The following is a 20,619-nucleotide window of genomic DNA, read 5'->3' as shown; positions in this document are numbered from 1 at the left end:
TCAGTACACGTTCCTATTATGTTTTGTGGTGAATAGATTGAGCAAAATGACCATTATAGATTTAATAGTACGGAGGCAAGAGGAAACAAGCACATGTAATATTTTGAACTTTACATACTTGTCATTTTTGTTGTCTTTATTTCTTTAATATCTGTAATAGTTAGTTGATAAATTTCTACTTTTTGTTTCGTAGGTGGATAAACATATTTGTGTGACTTATGTTGTTTCAAAGGAAGTAACCAGGGGGTTTATAATCATCCTAGAGTGTTTGGGCTGAGCATATTAATAATTATGATAACAACTTTTGATTTCTTAAAACTTACTTACTATTCGAACATGTATTGGAATTATATTGTTAGATGTACAACAACTTTTGTTATTTGCTGAATTGAAGTTTGATATGTTAAAGTTTATGTTGATTTCGTTATCATTATAATGATTGTTTTAGGTGAGTTTTGTTCTATGTTCACGTGCTCAACGACAGTCGTGTATTTGAAAAATTACCTGACAATGATGATAATAAATAATAATAATTACCTAAGGGTATTTCAGAATCTAAAATAATTCAATCCATTTCTTAAACTAAATGAATATATTAATGGAAATACAATTCATTCTAATTTTAAGTAAACAATTCATTTTGATTTATATTCCTCATTCTCATTCTAGTTTAATTCATGTCTATTTTGATTACTAATTAGTAAATGCACCATTATTGCATAGTACTATTGTTCTCCTCTGGGTTTTATAACTGTCAATTATGTAGTGAAAATAGTTATGTTTCGACCAACAAACACATAGATTAATTGACATGAGGTTGTTCTACCTTAACTAAGGTTTAAGGTTTGAGGTTTGGAAATGTAGTTATGTTAAATATTTGTGGAAAAAATTTTACTGCCCTAATAATCATACCCAACTTAAATTTAGATTAATCGAGATTTAATATAATTTTCAGATATCAAATAATTTAATACACCCAAAAAAAAGTTATGTTTCGGTTTTAGAACCATCAACTATGTAGTGTAAGTTGTGCTATGCCTATGTGGCTAGGCGCGCACTATTTCTTGAGTCTTAGGTTTTATATTAATTTAATACACTTTTTAGCTGATGTGGCAATGCATTTTATGACTATACGATATGTCGATATGTCATTAATTTGAAAAAACAATTATGGTAAAATTGAAAGGGTATTTTGGTAAATCAAGCTACCTTCTGCGTGACGTTGAAAAATATCCATGTCCAAATCTATAGAAGATTCAAATTAAGGTCTCCGTTGAGTATCTTCTCACTCACTCACCCTCGCACTCTATCTCTTCAATTCTCTCATCGACAAAAATCTCCAATTGAATTTAAATTTTTTGGAAGATTAAAAAAAAAGAAGAATGTTCGAGCCTCAGCACTTTGTAGATTTACAAGACAATTCGGCGTTTGGAGACTCGAAATCGTCGTGGCTGACTGGAGACGGCAACTCGTCACCGACTCAGCGCGGAGCAGCTCAGCCCTCACTTGGTAACTCAGGAGCCACCAACAGCAATGTCGATCGCGACCTCTACAAAGACCTCGTCGAGATCGTCCCTCTTGTCCAGTCCCTCATTGTATGTATATTTCTGTTTTTTTAACTTGAATTAATTAATTTAATTTTTACTTAAAATTAACCAAAAAAAGAAATTGTTTGATTTTTGCATAGGATCGAAAAGCGAGCAGTTCATTTACGCGGCGTGGTTCGATGATTTACACTAAGACGCCTTCCAGGGAATCCTTATTGAAAAAGGTAAGGGTTTTATGTAAATTATTTATCATATATAATTAAATCGTGCAACAGGCATCATCAATTCTGCGATATTGGTAATTTATCTTCTTCCATTTACTTCATTTATTTATTTGTCTAAGATTAGAGGCAGAAGTACAGCTGGATTTGGAATTTTTTTTTTGTTGATATTTAGTGATTTGGTTGGTTATGATTTGTAAAACAGTACAAGTTCATATCTTTTCAGCAATTGGAATGGCATTTTGGTTCTGGGTTTTAAGTAGGGTTTGAGGTATTATCTTATTGGGAGAATGTGGTTTGTAGTGCTATATTGGTTACAGTACAAGTTCGTATCTTTTCAGCAATTGGAATGGCATTTTGGTTCTGGGTTTTAAGTAGGGTTTGAGGTATTATCTTATTGGGAGAATGTGGGTTGTAGTGCTATATTGGTTAGGGGATTAGGAGAATGTTGTTTTTCGTGCTATATAATTGGTTGGGTCTTGTAAGGCATTGTTAACCCTCGAAGACAAGTGTTTGGTGATTTTGGTAATTAGGGGACTTATGGGTTGGATTTGGAGGGAAAAACTCGATTAAAATAGAAGAATTCATTAACCTCACCAAATTCCATGTGAAAGAATCATGATTTCTCTGATCCACTATACTATATTTTTCTGGTCATAAGCTACACTTCCTGAGTTCAAATGCCAACTAACTGTAGAATTTTGTAAGGATAAACCATTGCGTTTGCATGCAAAACCATCATATTTTTAAGCTTGATAAAGTCTATTTCAACCAAGAGAGCTTGCTGTTGATATTCTGTTCATCTTATTTTTATGAAATGTCCATTGCAAAACTCTAAACTCATTTGTTTGCTATGTAATTAGTTGCATGTCACTAGACTATCCACTTGAGCATACTCACCTTAGCCCATTACATACATTGACATTTGAATTAACAGGTCCAAGGTATAAGCTAATAAATACTTTATCTTTCAAATCTCACTTATAATAACATTCTGAATTAATATTTCCCTTTTAAGATCTCTCTTTTATATGACTCTGTCAACATTCAAGTTTTGCTGTCGAGAGTATTGTGTTCTTTCCAAAATTTTGGTTTTGGTGAGGCATCTCTATTTGCTTTACGTGGTTTGTCAAATGAGAATTTATTATTTTTTTCTGTTCATTTGAAGACAACTGATCCAAAAGGTCGGAACGCGGCTCAATCCCTTCCACCCAAAAGGAAGAAGGACAATGGAGATAAAGACCTAGGTAAGAATGCTAACAGTAACCAAGATGCCGATAGCTTCTCAATATTCTCCTCCAGGGCTTTGGTTTCAGAAAAGGAAATAGAAGAGTTGGTTGCATTGAGAGAACAAGTGGAGGATCTGCAGAGAAAGATGTTCGAAAAGGATGAACTTTTGAAATCATTGGAGAGTTCAAAGAGTCAGGTGAATGCTGTTCATTTGAAACTCGATGAGCTGAAACGCCTGGCTGCAGAAAAGGACTCCTTAATTAAGTCTACTCAGCTACAACTTTCTGATGCAAAGGTACCTAGATTTCCGCAGCTATGTTTTTGAATGAGTGTAGTGAACTGCTTAGTATTTTCCCATTAGTAGTTAACATCTACTCTTCTTCTTCTCTCTTGCACACATGCATGCAGCAACATAAATGGAACATATTATCTCATGTTGTTAACATCTTCCTTAACAGATAAAACTTGCAGACAAGCAAGCGGCCTTGGAAAAGTCACAGTGGGAAGCAATGACAGTAAGTAGGAAAGCAGAGAAGCTCCAAGAAGAGGTGGAGTCTATGCAAGGAGAGATGTCATCATTTATGCAGATATTTGAAGGCTTGATAAAGAATGATTCAACCGTTAATGCTGATGATGATTATGATATCAAACCTTACTATTCTGATTATCTTTCTGATATCGTAAGCTCTTGTCCTCCACCTTAGCGGTGCTTTATTTCTTTCTATTTTGCTTTTTTACCCACTGCATGATCTTGGATGCTGTTTAATTTATTTTTAGCAAACAAAATGCTTAGCGTTTGGCATATCATATCTATAGTCTTGCACTTTGAAGTCATTATTTGATTTAAATCATCTAAGTGCTATTTGACAAAACATACTATGTTCTACTTTTGAAGTTTGTGTGATAATGTCTTTATGATTCCAATTAGTTGTTGACGAGAATTTTTTCGGATGCTATATAATATTAGTCTGTTGTTTGCTTTTGTTGCAAATATTGTAACTTCTATCTTTCGATTGAGCAGGATGATTTGGATGATGTGGAGATGCAGAGAATGGAAGAAGCTAGAGAAGCATACATTACTGCTGTTGCCATGGCAAAAGAAAAGCAAGACGAAGAATCTATGGCCACTGCAGCCCGTGCAAGGTTGCATCTTCAGTCATTTGTCTTCAGAAACAGTAGGAGGGAAAGCTAATTGGTGCTCTTCTAATGTTGGGATTTCACAAGCTCCTCTTAAATTTTCACGCTACATCCTTCATGTACTGACATAAAAGGCCACGCTGATACTGTAACTTGTGTATTCATTTTCCTTTTTCCCCAATACTATGGCATCTTGGTAATTATATACATACACCCAAGGTTATTGTGGGGGTGTCATAACTTTCATCTGTGTTTTATGTGGTATTTGTTTTCTGTAACACGAACGATTGTGTAAATTCAACAGGGGGAGAGAGAGAGAGATAGAGATTGCAAATTGCTGCCAATTAGTGGTTTCCAAGAAGCTTGCAATACTCCAAGGACTGTGCAGTCTTTTGGATTTGACTAGTCCGTCAATGGTTTCAACTTTATAAGTTATTGTTGAACCAAGTTTGATATCCATATCTATTGTATATGCTGACCAAACTTTTAGTAGTTTCGTGTTTCATGAGCCGATGATATTCTATTGTTTGAAAATTTTTGTATTTAATTTAATTTTAGCTGTTGAAGTTTCTGGCAGTTATGAAGCATTGAAGCCTCAGAGAAGTCAAATTTTGCGCGTATATAGTTTAATGACCGAAAGAAATGTCTCTTCTTGCAATAAACGGACAATGAGCAAACATTTCTGGCACACAACAAATTCAGCAAATCGTTTCGTAGTACTACTGGGTATATTCTTGCCTTTAAATATGAATCCACATTCTATAGCTAACAGTAAAAATCTTCTAAGACCATTGACTATTATATCAGCAATAAATCAACGTACTATCCCGTCCTGGAAAGTTTAAATAAATAAATAAAAATTTTGGAGGGAGAGATTGACATTCAGAATCTACAACACTGAAAAGTCAAAGAACGGGTCTTGTTCTTCCTCAACTGTAATCCCTCTGATTTTGGCCACTGTGCCGGACTTCCCATCCATTCCCACCCCAACCTGCATAATATTTTTATTTATTTATTTATTTCAATCCACCAATTCAGCGACGGCCAAAAGTGCCATAACGAATTTCTTTGTTACAAATTAACAGAACTTCAAAACTTACACAGGAAAGGCAAAAGAGCCTGTGCTGTTGTCTGATTGATAAGAATCACTTGATCCCGCAGACACCATTTCCTCAATCTGATATTCCCTTTGGATTCTGCTCGAAGGCGTCTCTGCATCCATGAAGATGCTCTCTTCTTCTTCATCCTATCAAACGATATCCCATTTAATAATAATAAAAATAAAAATTTAAAAAAAAACCCCCAAATTGAACTAGTCTCTTTGGCAGTAATGACCTCTGCATCGCTTGTTGGGATAATATCATGACGGCTGATATATTCTGTTCTTGCTTCCTCACCATCACTACTCTATTTTTACACCAAAGAAACAAAGAAATAACACGTAAGTGTGTTTTTGTATTTTTATTTTTTTATTTTTAAAGTGTTAAAAATTATAAAACGTGGTGTGTACATAGATATATATATATAGCTAACCTTTTTCCGATTGATATACCAAGAACTTCTCCTTGTGCACTCAATGTGATTGGAAGCTTCTGATTTGCAATCCTTCACAACATCAAATGCTCCATCTTCTTTGAAGCAAAAGACTATGTAATCTTCGTCAGCAAAACTCGGCCAGCTTGCGTCATTATTAATACTACTCGCGTTTTCTGCTGAAATAGGATTGTTATTGTTCCCGCCCTGTGTTGATGATGGACTCGTCATGTTTGTTCTCGCACATCTTCTCTTGTTCCATCTGTTTCGCCGTAACAAATTTTTGCCGCTCCTGTTGCCCGTCTTATCCTTCGTGTCGTAAACTTGAGCCGATGAAGATTGACATGTCGTATCCGTTTCGTCATCTGCAAACATGTCAAATTGATACAAAATATATTTACGTTTCAATATATATTTAAGATTTGTATTCATTTTTATCTTTTTGGGTTTACCTAATGGGAATCTGCAAGCAGTGAAACATGATGCCCAGTCTCTGACTCTCCATCTAACGAGCCTTGTGACTGACCAGTGTATCCACATTGTTATTATTATTAATTTTTTTTCTTTCCTTGATGTTCTTGTCCTCTTTTTGTAAAATTTCTTGTGTTAAGAGTTTTGAGAGAGATTGTTGAGACAGAGAAAGAACAGTTGATTTGTGAGAGGGAGTGGACCATTAATTTGAATTTGAAATGGGTGATTGAATGAATTAGGGGAGTTACTGTTGTGAACCCATGATGATTAGTGAGTCAGTTATGATTCTAAACATGGTAAAAAGAAGAGAAATTTGTGGAGATTTAGACGTCGACTACACATCACTATGTTCATAATTACTGCCCAAAAAGATTACTAATTCAAAAATCAAAATCACATGTGTTATTTTATCGAAAGAAATAAAACATATACTATTCGGTACACAAAGAATCAAATGACCATAGTCTAGCTTTTAGTAGTGCAACAACGTGACATTATATCCTATCACAGCGTCCATTTGGTCCATGGAGGAGGTCTTTGCTAGGCAATATCCTCGAGCTAGACGGAATATTCCCGTGCCACCGACTATCGGCATTTCTCTGACTTCGCTCATCACTGGATTCCGGCCAAGGACGCTAAAAGAGCTGCCATTGTAAGGTCCACTAGTGAACCCGTATGTTAATGTCATGAGGAGGCTGAACTCGTCTTGCAGCGATGACATAGCATAGATGCCCTGGGCGCGGCCGATTACCGTCGAGTTGGGGTCGGGCGTCACGGTAAGCGGATTGTCCATGACGTAAACGGATCCGAACATGGCTTTAATCGGATCTGGGCTTGTGAAATTGGACCGGCCTGCAACGCGGACGGCGGTCGCGGTCGGCCCACTTACAATGTCGTGCATGTAGAATTGCATGCGGGTGACCTTGGATTTCATGGCCTCCGTGGTGCAGAAAAGCGTGAGAACTCCAACCAGAAACAAAAATTTGCCGGACAAAGCCATTGCTGACAACGAACTGAATTGGATGACTTCAATTAACTACTTCTTTATGAAATGAAGCAAGTTTAAGAGAAGAGAGGCACATGTTACATATATATATATATATATAGAGAGAGAGAGAGAGAGAGAGAGAGAGGAGAAAATTGTTGTTTTGGTTGACTTGACTAATAGTGCTTTTGATATATAGATTTTCATTTTCAAAATAGAAAGAAGATTCTGGTTACATGTTAAACACGGTAATGGGTTTCTAGTCTTAATTTTCCAATCTCAGGCGTGCTGAAAATTTTTTTGCCACTTGTCAGGAACCCAGAGGGTGCAACGGGTCTTCGTTTTTGAAGATTGCATGGGTAGGTAAAGACCGGTGGATTACAATGATAAAACGTCCAAGTTTTCCATTGAATGGAAACTTCTTTCCCTTCGGTACGGCATTGGTTTCTGCTCATTCTAAATCAAACTTCACCTGTAAGAACGGAAGAACATGAACAAAACAGTTGGTCAACTAAACAACAAGGTTGGAAACTGATAGTATTCAACTCACCATTTTGGTTGCCGACATAGATTATACAAGAACTTGGGAGACAACTTATTATTTTGACACGTGTATGTCTAAGTCCGTTAACCATGATCATAACAGATGAGAATTCATTGCTGAGTAATATAACTGAAAAAGTGCAGAAGTATTTTTCTGAATTTATATATAGTCGTCAATATTTCTTTTTTTTCTTTTTAGTTTATTTAAAAGATATATAGGTGCCAACATTTCGATTGAAAGTAATCTATTAATCTACCTGTAAGAGGGTAGTAATCCATAATTGAAGAGACTAAATTTGAAAATAAATTTTTGCAAATGTCATATTTCTTTTTTTTTCCATCTCGATGATATGTTATTTTTAAAATAACGTTAAAGATCTTAATATTAAAATTTCAATTCGTATCTCAGCTAATTGTGATTGCAATATAAATTGATATTTCTAATATTATTGTTTTTCTTATTAATTTTTTTATTAAGTAATATAATTAATTTGTAATCCGGAGTAAAAATGGTATGACATGTTGTCTTTTTAATATTTACTATAAACGACTTGTCATACACTCATTACGCCAGTGTGCAAACTGTATTTCATGTCATCTTCTAATATTTACTTTAAACGATAAGTAATATAATTTGTTCTCCTGAGGAAAAAGTGTATGGCATGTTGTGTTCTAATATTTCTCAGCTCATGACATGGCATACAAAGTTAGCAATTGAGTAACTATTGTCTGATATGTCGTCGTTATGATTTGATTCCAAATGACTTGCAGTAGAAGTTTTACCAGAGTAGGTGTATTTAGAAATAGGCTGCGTGTATTTAGGTTCGCCCTCCAAATTGGCTGCGTATATTTAGGTCTGTGGTCCACTCTCGTGATTTCCGGACCCAATATATCCGGGATTGTTCTGTTAACTCGGTAGCGATCTTTACTCAATTACTCTCTTCACTTATTTTTATTTATTTTTTTAATGGGAAATTATGAAAAAAATCCAATAAACTCCCGTTATATAAAAAAAAAATTGTAGAAAATACTATAGAAATTGAATATACTACCATCACTAATGCACTATTTTTAAGATCTTAAGTCAATTTCGCATAATTTGATTTTGGGTTGGGCTTAATCTGTTATTGAAAAAATTGAGATAAAATCAATCGAACCCAATTAAATAAAGGAAAAAGTTATTTACCTCAAATTTACTCCCTGAATCTGTGCCTCGAAATCAAAACGCACCGTTTACTTTTTTCTCTCCACACGCGTTGCTTCATTTTGCCTTCACTTTCCATTTCCTTGCTTTCACTTTATACTTCTCTAGTTAGGCCCGTAAAGCAAGGTAAACATTTTGCTTTCACTTTTCATTTCTCTTTCCAGTTAGCAGCACTCTTTTTCTTCAGGCAGATTCGTCACTTTCCATTTCTCTTTCCAGTTAGCAGCACTCTTTTTCTTCAGGCAGATTCATTTGTTAAGTCAGGAGGATTTCATTCCATTTTTGGTTTCAAATCCACTCAACCACGACACTTGCGTCTTAATTCAATCTCTTTTTTCCCCCCTTCCCTCAACTCTTGATCGATGGTTCATTCTCTTGCTCTCGTTCAATTTTCGTTATTGTGTTTGATGCATGTATCATCATCTGATACAAAGAAGGAAATAGCAAAGAAGAAGGAAATAACAAAGAAGGAAGGAAATAACAAAGCAAAGTAAAATAAGCGGACCACAACTGGACACAACAAATTTTCTAGTTAGGCCCACACGTTGATTGAAGAAACACGTGAAGAAACAACTTTGCTTTTGCTTTTTCTTTCCCCAGCTTTTTCCTTTCCTTTATATAAAGCAAGATAATGGACACGTGTTAACTCAGAGCAAACGGTGCGTTTTGATTTCGGGGTGCAAATTCGGAGTAAATAGCAGCACTCTTAAATAAATATGTTCAATTCAATTCAACCCAACTTCTTAAGTCATTGGATTGAGTTTTAGTTTACAACTTAAAGATCAAATCAAAATTTAAAAAAAAATGAAACTTGAAATAAAACTTATTGAAATCAAATATAAATATATTATAGCATAAAAATTCTATTCACAATCTAGTATTCAAAACATAAAACAAAAATAATATAGGATGGATAAAGCAGAGAAGCACCTCATCTGACTGAGAATTAAGATTTGAGAGAGTAATTTTAGTTTTGAAATTAAAGTCTATAGTAGTAGATATAAGAATGAAATAGTCTTTTTTATAATAGAATAAAAAAAGATAAAAAATAGATTAGTCATTTTAGATTTTTAGGGTTTTGCAACTAAGAATTGTTATTATTATTATTGTTGTTGTTGTTGTTGTTATTGTTGTTGTTTATGTGGATTGGGTTAAGTTAGATGAGTTCATTATAATTTTTCCAACCTAACCCAATTAACTTATAATAACCACTCAATCCATTAAAGTTAAATTGGGTTGGACTAGTTTAGGTTCAGTCAATTGGGTTGGATTAGGTTGAGTCCATTAGTCCCTATATTTTAACTTATATATTTATTTAGTTTATATATTTTAAAAAATATCTCAAAACTCCCTTATAATTAAATATGTTATATTTTTTACCCTTACTTTTTCTTACTTTTACAATAATTCCCTTGAAAAAATATTTTTTACATTAATTAATTTATTTGCAAAATTTTAATTAATACATTAACCAACCATGAAACAATCTTGCTAATAATTTAATTATAAATAAATTAATATCAGCCAACTTATAGCAATGTTTAGGGCCTGTTTAGTATTTTTCTAAATTTGTATTTTCTAAAAAAAATGAAAATGAAAATGATTCTTTGCAGTTGCTGTATTTCGAATTTCAGTATGTGTCTTGTATTATTTTCTGTATCTTGTATTTTAAAATTGAAAATAATAATATGCGTTCAGTAGACACAATTGAAAATGATAAAAATAGAGAATATTTGTTAGGTAGTACCATTTTCAAAAACAGTTTTACTAAACATTTAAGTCATACTTACAATTACAAAGTAATTGTTTAACTAATATATGCACAAACATACCATAAATAATTTAAACAAAATAATTATTTAGCAATTTGAATTGTCGGGTCACTGTTAGATGATGTTGGTTTGCCGTTTTTGTCTAGAGACTCTGCTAAGAATATAGACTATCCATTTCCAGTAAACGATTTATCATTTTCAGACAAATTCTTCTCTAGAATTTATCGGTTAGCCATTTTCTAGCAAACGATTAGCCATTTTCGTCCAGAATAATTTATCTAGTTTTAAAGACTCTAACATTCTTAACCTACATTTTTAACCTATAACACATATGATTTGTTATCATCAAAATCAATATTATAAGAATGTCTATCTCAACTGATAAAGTTTTAGTATTAGCATTAATTAAAAAAAATTAAAAAAATTAAGACATATATTACAACATATGATTTAAACAAAATAATTATAAAAAATTACATGGTAGACATCATGCATTACGTGTGTAATCCTGCCACATAGAAGTTGCAATTATATCTTTATAGCATTCATTTATGTAACACTTGCTGAAGATAAACCAATACTAGTAAGTGGCATACTAGTATCTCATTCTTCATTGGTAATCAAATCTTGCACATTAAAGTTCTCAAACAACCTACCACTTGCATTTTCTTGTCGAATAAAATTATGTAAAATGCAACATGCAATTAGAATTAGACATTGCTTACTTAAACTACAATCATACATATCCCTTAAAATTGAAAATTGCGCTTTTAAAACACCAAAGCATAGCTCAATTACATTATGCAATGATGAATGTTTATAATTAAACAATTCTTGGGGACCTTTAGGTGCTTGACCTGGTCCTCTATAATCAAGTAAATGATATCTCTCATCTTTATACAATGTCAAAAATCCTTTCATATCTTTCATATTTATGTATCTAGAGTTCACAACGTAATAATATTCTACAATATGGAAACAATAAAACAGAACTTAATTTTTTTTAAAAAAACTAAAGATATATATGGAGAGGATGTGGAAACCTAAATTTTGGTCTATTTAAGGCATCTATAAATATCATTGAGTCATTGGCAATACTTTTTTAACCCATACATACCAAAGTAAATATCATGTTAAAAGAACATGCACACATAATATTTTGAGTCACCCGAGTCTTTTATCTTCATACGATATCTATTTATGTGTTAGTGACTACGCAACAATATGGATTCTATCAATTGTACCAATATGCTTTTGTAAATGGATGTGACAGTTATTAATTTATTAACCAAATGTTAATATGCACATAAACATTGAAGTAACATGTATTAAATTTCTTACCTCAAAATATGGAAAAAAAATTTGGATTGTTTCTAATCACTTGAGGTTTTGCTTTTATAATGTGTTTTGCCAAACGACAAAGTGCTTTTAACAAATGCTTAAAGTGTGTAAATATAGTATCAACTAAACATTGAAAACGTTCAAATACAACCTGCACATCAACGCCATGAGACAACAAATATAAGCACATTGCCACAGTCTCATTAATACAAATATGTCTATCATGCTCTAACAAATGTAAATGTTCAAATGTATAACATAATTGAATGAAAACTTTTTTATCCATGAAAAACATGTTATATATTATGTCAGGATTACCATTTAACAACTCTTGGACAAATTCAATATTGGACAATTGTCTTGTATAACATTGCCTTTTAATAGCACGTTGTGGTTTCTCATGCATTTTTATGGCAATGGCAACCTCTAAAACCTATTCTTCAATATCTGTTAAACTTTCAATATTATCATCTTCATTGTTGTTCATTTTCTACTTTGATTAAAAGAAAAAAATCACAAATTATATATATCAAGTATATCATAATTGATCAAAAAAATAAATTAAACATATAAATACAAATTCATTGACAACTTATAATATTAAACCAAATAAATAAATAAAATAGTTACAGAATTCAACTCATAAAAATTAAATAAACTTCCAACACATAATTTCCAACTCATAAAAATAAAATAAAGTTCAAGACATAAAAGTACTACAAAGTTCAAACCATAAAATGAACATCGCATAGTTCACAACCACCAACATCCAAATTAAACATATTACATCTTAAAAAACAAATTACTAACTAGCCAACCAATATCTTTTTATATTTTTAGGCATCCTTAGAAAAGCTTTCCTTCATTCAATATTGGACACTAGCTTATCCATCAATTTGTTGTAAGTGTCTCTATCAACATCTCTCAATTTCTCTACAGTTTCGATACACTCTGAAATAGATCACTTTTCAGCACATTGAAAAGTTGACTCCACACTTTTATATTTAACTATCTCCAATCTAGCATTCATCACTAAACTAGCCATTTGAAAATAACTGTAAAACTCACTCTTATTTTTCTTGCTATGCTGATTTGAAGTTGTAATAGGCTAAGGAGGCCTTTTTCCTTTCCTATTATCAGAAAGAGGCTTGAATTCACTTCATCCTCAATACCAACATGAACTCCATACTTAAGAAAAGAGTGGTGCTATTGGCACACCTCTGATATCCTGTTAAAACCACTCTTATTTTCGTTTATAAATTTACCCCTAACTGAAAAACCCCTATATACTTCATCCAATGCAAAAGTGTAAATGAAATTTAAAGACCACATTTACAATTGTAGATTTATTCTTTCTCTTTTCAAGAGTTTGATGGATATTATTTACCCATGGCAAAACTAATTTACACTAATTAAAATAAATCCATTAATTTTCATTGGACTATTCATTATTCTTAATTATCCAACCCTAGAAAAAATTTTATGAATAAAAATAGATGAAGGTGAAAGTATCCCATGACTTGTTGTAAGCATGTAAATGCACTCAAGACATTTTAATTTTTTTCTTATTTTGAATTTAAGTCTATAAGAAGTTCAACAATAGACAAACTGCCATAAAAATAATCAATCCCAAAAAGATATTAGTTGTTATCTTTTTTATAAGATGCACGATTAATATTAGCAATAAAAGAAACATAGAAATTTTTGTTTATGTACTTAAAGAAATTAAGAAATGGGGTTTTTTTTAGAGGAAAGGGTGAAGTAGGGATATTTGTGGAATAAAGAGGGTGTCCATAGAAGTTATCTGATGTTTCAAATTATTTAATAGGGTATATTTTGAAAAATGGGTTTTAAGAGGATAACATGAAGGTGCCAATAGTCCAACTCTTAAGAAAATTCTCTTCTGATTCACGATTCTCATCCGAGAATAACGAAACTTGGTTAGACGAAAAATGTAAATGGCCAGAAGCTGTAGTGGTGTTGAATATCTCTCTTAGAGTTTGATAGTATTTTTTTACGAAATGGCTTCACTCTAGGCACTCACTGAGGAAAAAAAAAAAAGAGTATAAAACCCAAAAAATGTTTATTTTCACACGAAACTATATAAATATACTATGAATATAGATTTTACTTTAATATATTCAATCTAAATAGCTTCTGATGTTCTGACTGTATTTGAAATAGGATCCCAACCAAACTCAGTATGAGTTATTGAGTCAGAAAACTCTTGATGTTTTTTGCGCAATCTATTAAACTTTCTTAGTGAAAGTTGATGTTTGTAAATCACTGTTTTTAATATGGTCATGTAATATATGAATAAAAATGGTCTTAGTCTTGGTAGACCAATCGACCTTATCCTCACCATCAATATCTTGTGGATCCATTTTTTATTCCTAAAAAAAAAATATAAGATATTAATCAAATTAGAGAGTGAAGTACAAAATTAGATAATATGTAACATTATTACGACTAGCTTAAGAGGAGAAGTACTTCATAGTTTAAATCCAACAGAAATAATTGACAACAAAAGTCAATAAAATAGAAAGTTCATACCAAATAAAACAAACTGCAACTTTTTCTCTCCAAACAATCATAAATAAAAAATTGTAACTTTTCCAGAAACACCAGTAGCAACATCATATTATCACTTTCTCGAGTTACAATGAACATATTTAAGGAAGTTAAGCAATAACACTTGCCAAGACAAATTTACATACACATAAAGTAAACAGAAACCCAATGAAGTTAATGTTAAACAATGAACAAAAAATGAGAGAGCAATTGGAATTATACAATTCCAAGACACTAGATAAAAAATTCCCAAACACATATCATAAAAAGAGTTGTATATCACTAAAATCAAAGAGTGAAAAGTAAACCCAAATAGAATTCGTTAAACATTATTCATAAATTTAGAGATGCAGCAACAACAACGGAGAAAGAACTCACAAATTTAGAGAGGCAGCAGTGATAGAAAGAGCAGCAACAACAGCACCAGAGAGAGCAACATAAAAAAACATTGTACAATAACGAGGGAGAGATAGCAACAACACAAAGAGAGATCAACAGTAGCGAGAGACAGAACAACAACAACAGAGAGAGCAATGCAGCATCGAGGGACAGAGAATGAGAAGATCGTGAGTGAGTGAGAGAGAGAGAGAGAGAGAGAGAGAGAGAGAGAGAGAGAGAGAGAGAGAATGACAACATCAACGATGAAGGGGGTGTGCTTAGATATGTGAGAAGGGAGAGAGAATCAAAAGATTGTGATAAGATTCTTGGAGAGAGAAATAATAGTTATCAGTTTAACTTTAGAATCTCTATTTTATGATTTATTTCTAACTTTATTTTCATAATTCATTCAAAACGTGTATAAGACGTTCTTAAGTTTATAACTGTTAAAGAAAAATTGTATTTTTTGTTCTATAATTTTTTTTAAATTTCTTTCACCGAACGTGTATTACACTAGGATCCATAAAAGGAAAATGAAAATTGGGCCCAAAAAAATTAGTGAAAGGCTCTTAATGTCATTGCAACAATTTTACTAATAGTTATTTTATAAAAAAACTAAATCTATCAAATTAATCCTAAAAATAAAATAATAACATAAATTTTTTTTGTTTTTTCTTTTATTAATATCCTCAAGAAGACAACAATATTGTTGTAATGGAATTACTGCAAAAGGAAAGAAAATGTAAGGATAAGAATGTAACATATTTAACAATAGGGGTATTCTTAGATATTTTTCAAAATATAGAGATTTAAAGGGTTCAGCTATGTTTGTCCTTTTTCAGCAGGGTCCTTGGATGCTTCCTTCTTCAATCTAACGGCTAAAATTAATTATTGGGTATTTGAAGGATTGATTGACAACCATTGCAGCCGGTCCCGCTTCCTCTTTCTTGAGCCTTGGAAGATCGGTCTGGAATTTCTTTTTGTTCTAGAAAATCTCTAGTGCTTGTTCTAAATACCCAACACTTGCATATGATCAAGAACTAGAGCCATACACAATACACAACAATTAATCTAGCATCAAATATCACATTTTGTAAACATTTATCATGAAAAAATGGCGATGATTCCAAGTTTCTTCGATAACTAATGCAATTGCATTTTGGATCCCTTTTCTTTCGATGTTTGGGACCCCTCCAAAGACTTTTGTTTCCCTTCACTTTCCTCTCAATTCCTTCAAGGAATCTAAACTCTTGTTATTGCTCGCATGGACTAAAAGGATATTAGGAAAATATGCTCTTTAAAAGCATATGTGTTTATTTAATTGTAATAAATATTTTTTCTAATTAATAAAATTAATGAGGTATTTTATTCAAATATCTTAATTGCATTAATATTTGTATTAAAGTCCATTTAATCATATTATATGTATTTATGTGATCACCATGTGGATTCACAGAAGACATAAATATAAGTTATCTTATGATTAAATAAATTTAGTTCGCAGTTGATAAATAAAGTTGGGCACTTTATTTAGGTATAGACTGTAATAAATTCATTGAATGATTTGTCTTAATCATGTATGAATTTATTGATGTAGTACGACTACATTGAACATGATCACATATGAGATTTAATTAACTTTGTAATAACTGTCGGACTTATTAAATCTCATAGGCGTTGATTTTATTGTAATATTAATCTTGAGTTAATTATGATTTCATGATTGTAATTGTTATTTTATTTGAGTTACCAATGGCCACGACACATCCTTGTGGTCAAGATTACCCGGTATCTTGGTGGGAGCAATTATGAGTATTGGAGTTATGGATTAACAATATAGAATTTGTACAACACATCTCTTGATAGGTTTTCGATACTTGATCATAGAATTTTCTGGCCAGAGTGTGTCAACATATTTAGTATGTTGAAAATGATCATTAGAGAAAATCAATAAGGATCAAGGAATAAGATATTATTAAATTGATTGGACAATTGATATATCAATTTAATTAACGATGTGGTACAAAGGATTGTGTAGTAAAGAAATCAATGTGGCTTGGGACGAATTATTATTTGAGCATACAATTATGGAAGTCAGTTCCAATCTTTTAGTGGAGTAGATTTGAAATTAAATAATTGGGCTAGTTTAATTACAGGCCTAATTATTGTAGCCACTATTGTATGTTCCCAAATGATCCCCGGGTTAGCTCATTTAATTGACTGCACCACTACTGGACTAATAAGTAAGATAACTGGCTATTTTGGTCAAAAGCCTAAATATATCATTTAGTGGGAGGCTCCATTTAATTAGCTTTTGTGTAAGGGGCCTTATGTTATTTTACAAGGTGGGTCCCCTATTGAAAAAGAAAATAACGTGGGTTTTGTTTTTTGATTATTTGGAGCCTAGAGTTTTCACTAAAGGGTGATATAAAAGGTTTATTTTCTCTAAAGAAAAGAGAGCAGCCACTTTATACAGATCAGAGAATAAGATTGTTCTCTCTATTGTTAAGAGAAAAATTTTCCCGTGCTAGTTGCTTTGGTAGTGATAAAGGCGCCCACACGTCAAGTGCAGATCGAACCTGAGTCATAACCTGGAAGATCATTGGTGACAGTTCGTGATCTAACAAGCGTGGTGGTGACGGATCGTGATCTAGGAGCCTAAATCACTTCAGCGGAAAAAGCCAGCTCGGATTTTCAAGGTACGATTTCTAGAATACAAATTCTTATATATTATATGAGAGCGATCTTCAAATTGTTTTATAAAAAAATTAAAAACCTAGTTTTTCCCCAACAAAGGAAACCTCAGAAGCTCACGTATTCAAGGTTGATCTTCTAGGGCTCAAGAAAGAGAAAGTGAAGCTCAAGATTGAAGATGACGAGACTGGCTGCAACGGTTGTCAATCAGTACATCAATTACCCAATAATTAATCTTAGCTGTTAGATTGAAGAAGGAAGCATCTAATGGACCCTGATGAAAAATGACAAAAATTATGGTATGGTACTACAATTGCAACATAGTTGAACCCAAGATTTAAAAGGTATTTAAGTCAAAATATAAGAGCCAAATGGATATTTACCCTTTAAATTATTAAAAGTGATGTACTTGTACTATCTCACAATACATTTGAACCTTCGCACAATAGCACTACTTAAATAAAAATGCAATAGTTTAGTTAAATTATATAAATAATTAATAATGTCACTTAATGGGTCGCCAATTATTTATTATCATGGGTGAAGTATGAGTGGTGCTTTATACCTATTTAAAGAAGAAATTAAAAAAAAGAAAGAAAATTTAGAATTAGCAAATAAATAAGGGTCCATCTATGATGTTATAATTTTTTTATGGCATTAATAATGTAAAAAATATATACCGTTAGATCTAGTCAACGGTACATATTATTTTGAGTAATGAAATTTTTTAATTATATTAAAAATATTTTAACCAATTAACAAACCGGTTAAAAAGGTGATTTTAAATATAAAAGAGTAAAAAAAAATAGAGATATAGTGAAATACAATCTCTCTCTCTCTCTCTCTCTCTCTTTTATCTCTCACATTCACATATTTACAATTGGATACTTGAAGACTGTCTCTATTTCCTAATGATTATATGAAAGCGATTCAATAAGTTGTTCTTGACAAGTATTGCGGTAATTTGTTCTTGACAAGTATTGCTTGTTCCATAGCACTTACAGTGCCAAAGAATCTGAACTGTTTTTATTATTTGAATTGATTTTATAGTGAATTCTTGTGAATTTCAGTTGTATTTTCAATCTGGAGATTTTTTATAATGTAACAGTCTCCTTCCAAATCACGGGGGGTGTATAATGTTAACTTACGATTTTTTTTAATTAACCCTTAACTAGAATAAAAAGCTTGTCCTTCTAGTTTAACGTATTGTCCATTTATTGCCTGGAGTATTTATAGCCATGGTCTAAGATATGTCAGTTTGTTGCCTAGAGTACTACAAAGGCTTGAATATAAAATTAGATATTCATGTAAAGCATGTAGGTAAGAATTAACTATCAGTGTTGATATGGTGCAAGCTGATAGACTGTTACTTATTTAACTCTTTTAACTTTTTAACTTATGAAATATTTTAATGTTAGCTTATCTTAAATAAATTATGGGAGCTTCAACTAATATATTTAATATAAATTTAACTACTGGTGTAAAGCATATAAATAATAATTTATGAACAAAATTATTTGAGGAAGGAATCCAGGTGATCGTGGATGTCTTGCAATTGAATTTTAATAAAGGAAAAACACAAATACAACCCCAACGTTTAGATAAAGGAACAAAAACTCCCATTACACTTTAAAAAAGACATTTACACCCTTACTCACTAACGGAAACAGTTACTTTTAATGGAATGGTAATTTTAATATATAATTACCGTTATACCATTTTAGCACATAAAAAAAATTATTAATTGTCCATATATTGTTAATAAAATTAAAATATACCCTCATTGCCCAATTCCTCTATTTAAATTTTTATCAAATTCTCTCTTCAAGCCAAATAAATTTAATCCATTAATCAAGAATAAAAATAAATAAAATTAGTTATTAATGCCATAAGAATAACAATTATCTATATGTCAATCATTTAAACTTGTATAATCAATAAAATAAAATAAAGACTGGTTACAACAATAATTACAAAAATCTTATCTTAATTGTATTAAATAACATATCCAATAGAAGAGAGAATTTGATAAAAATTTAAATAGAGAAATTGGGCAATGAAGGTACATTTGTAATTTTATTAACAATGTATGGACAAATTAGACAATTAACAATTTTTTTATGTGCTAAAAGGGTATAACGGTAATTATATAATAAAATTACTATTTCCGTTAAAAGTAACTGTTTTCGTTAGTAAATTGGGATGTAAATGTCTTTTTTGAAATATTATGGGGGTTTTTGTCCATTTGTCTAAATGTTGGGAGTGTGTTTGTCCTTTTCCCTTTTAATAATTGGTCTTTAAATTCTAAAAATTAAAGACAATCCCAATATGAAAATATAGAGTTTATTTAGTTGTTTTAGTCGTCATTGATAAAATAACATGGATTTATGTGACCATTTATAAAACTAAGGAGATTTGTATGACTATTTAAACAAACCTTGGGGATGTGGGTAACTTTTTTTCTAAATTAATGTTAATTTAAAATTAATATTTACCAACAACCTATGAGTTACCTATTATATTTTAATTAATTAATTAATTATCTATTATATTAAATGAATGATTTAGATTAAAACTCTTAAATCTAAGGATCCCCACTAGTCTTAGAGCATCTCCATAAGGCTCTATAAATTTTACTTTTTAAATATTCATTTGCTTACCTATGTGGCAAATAGATGAGTGAAAAAAGATATTATTCTCTAAAAAAATTTTCAAATAGAAATGAGTTAATATTATTTTAATTAAATAACGATTTTTTAAAATAAAAATTCAATAGTAATTAAAGCACATTTCTCTTTTTCTTCAACAAAAAGTAATAAAATATAAATTGAAGAAGGAGAAAGTAACTCTTTAAATTTAAAGAGAGATGATTATTTCTTATTTGAAGAATCTTAATTGGAGTGTCTTTTGGAGCTTTAAATATTGATGTAACTCTTCAAATAAGTAATAAAATCTTATTTGAAGAGTCTTTTGGTGATGCTCTTACACTCTT

At 31.5% G+C, this 20,619-nt stretch overlaps 3 protein-coding genes across 3 annotated transcripts; 1 reads left to right on the top strand and 2 right to left on the bottom strand.

Annotated features, from left to right (window-relative positions):
* The first annotated feature begins 1,263 nt into the window (after positions 1–1,263).
* Positions 1,264–4,711, top strand: LOC102627184 (protein MICROTUBULE BINDING PROTEIN 2C). The gene is made up of 5 exons (XM_052438714.1): positions 1,264–1,595; positions 1,688–1,771; positions 2,937–3,293; positions 3,457–3,678; positions 4,020–4,711. The coding sequence occupies exons 1-5, from the start codon at positions 1,383–1,385 to the stop codon at positions 4,188–4,190; spliced, it is 1,047 nt and encodes a 348-aa protein (XP_052294674.1). The 5' UTR covers positions 1,264–1,382; the 3' UTR covers positions 4,191–4,711.
* Positions 4,712–4,832: 121 nt separating this feature from the next.
* On the bottom strand, positions 4,833–6,223 carry LOC112498842 (protein BREAKING OF ASYMMETRY IN THE STOMATAL LINEAGE). Its single transcript, XM_052438715.1, has 4 exons — positions 5,669–6,223; positions 5,471–5,542; positions 5,236–5,381; positions 4,833–5,126 (listed from the first exon to the last, which is right to left on the bottom strand). The coding sequence occupies exons 1-4, from the start codon at positions 6,206–6,208 to the stop codon at positions 5,018–5,020; spliced, it is 867 nt and encodes a 288-aa protein (XP_052294675.1). The 5' UTR covers positions 6,209–6,223; the 3' UTR covers positions 4,833–5,017.
* Positions 6,224–6,488: 265 nt separating this feature from the next.
* LOC102626914 (dirigent protein 23-like) lies at positions 6,489–7,222 on the bottom strand. Its single transcript, XM_006485642.3, has one exon. The coding sequence runs from the start codon at positions 7,137–7,139 to the stop codon at positions 6,612–6,614; it is 528 nt and encodes a 175-aa protein (XP_006485705.2). The 5' UTR covers positions 7,140–7,222; the 3' UTR covers positions 6,489–6,611.
* Between the last annotated feature and the right edge of the window lie 13,397 nt (positions 7,223–20,619).

Source organism: Citrus sinensis, chromosome 3, assembly GCF_022201045.2.
Source record: "Citrus sinensis cultivar Valencia sweet orange chromosome 3, DVS_A1.0, whole genome shotgun sequence".
NCBI lineage: Eukaryota > Viridiplantae > Streptophyta > Magnoliopsida > Sapindales > Rutaceae > Citrus > Citrus sinensis.
Note: the sequence above shows the minus strand (reverse complement) of the source record. Positions and strands in the feature narration are given on the sequence as shown.

What these genes read in the sequence shown, in the direction of transcription:
- LOC102627184 (XM_052438714.1), top strand. Translation starts at nt 1,383, where the DNA reads ATGTTCGAGCCTCAGCACTTTGTAGATTTACAAGACAATTCGGCGTTT. An exon ending in CTCTTGTCCAGTCCCTCATT is followed by an intron (nt 1,596 to 1,687) that starts GTATGTATATTT and finishes ATTTTTGCATAG; the next exon opens with GATCGAAAAGCGAGCAGTTC. An exon ending in CTGATTATCTTTCTGATATC is followed by an intron (nt 3,679 to 4,019) that starts GTAAGCTCTTGT and finishes TCGATTGAGCAG; the next exon opens with GATGATTTGGATGATGTGGA.
- LOC112498842 (XM_052438715.1), bottom strand. Translation starts at nt 6,208, where the DNA reads ATGTGGATACACTGGTCAGTCACAAGGCTCGTTAGATGGAGAGTCAGA. An exon ending in TCCCAACAAGCGATGCAGAG is followed by an intron (nt 5,382 to 5,470) that starts GTCATTACTGCC and finishes ATCGTTTGATAG; the next exon opens with GATGAAGAAGAAGAGAGCAT. An exon ending in GGCTCTTTTGCCTTTCCTGT is followed by an intron (nt 5,127 to 5,235) that starts GTAAGTTTTGAA and finishes AATATTATGCAG; the next exon opens with GTTGGGGTGGGAATGGATGG.
- LOC102626914 (XM_006485642.3), bottom strand. Translation starts at nt 7,139, where the DNA reads ATGGCTTTGTCCGGCAAATTTTTGTTTCTGGTTGGAGTTCTCACGCTT.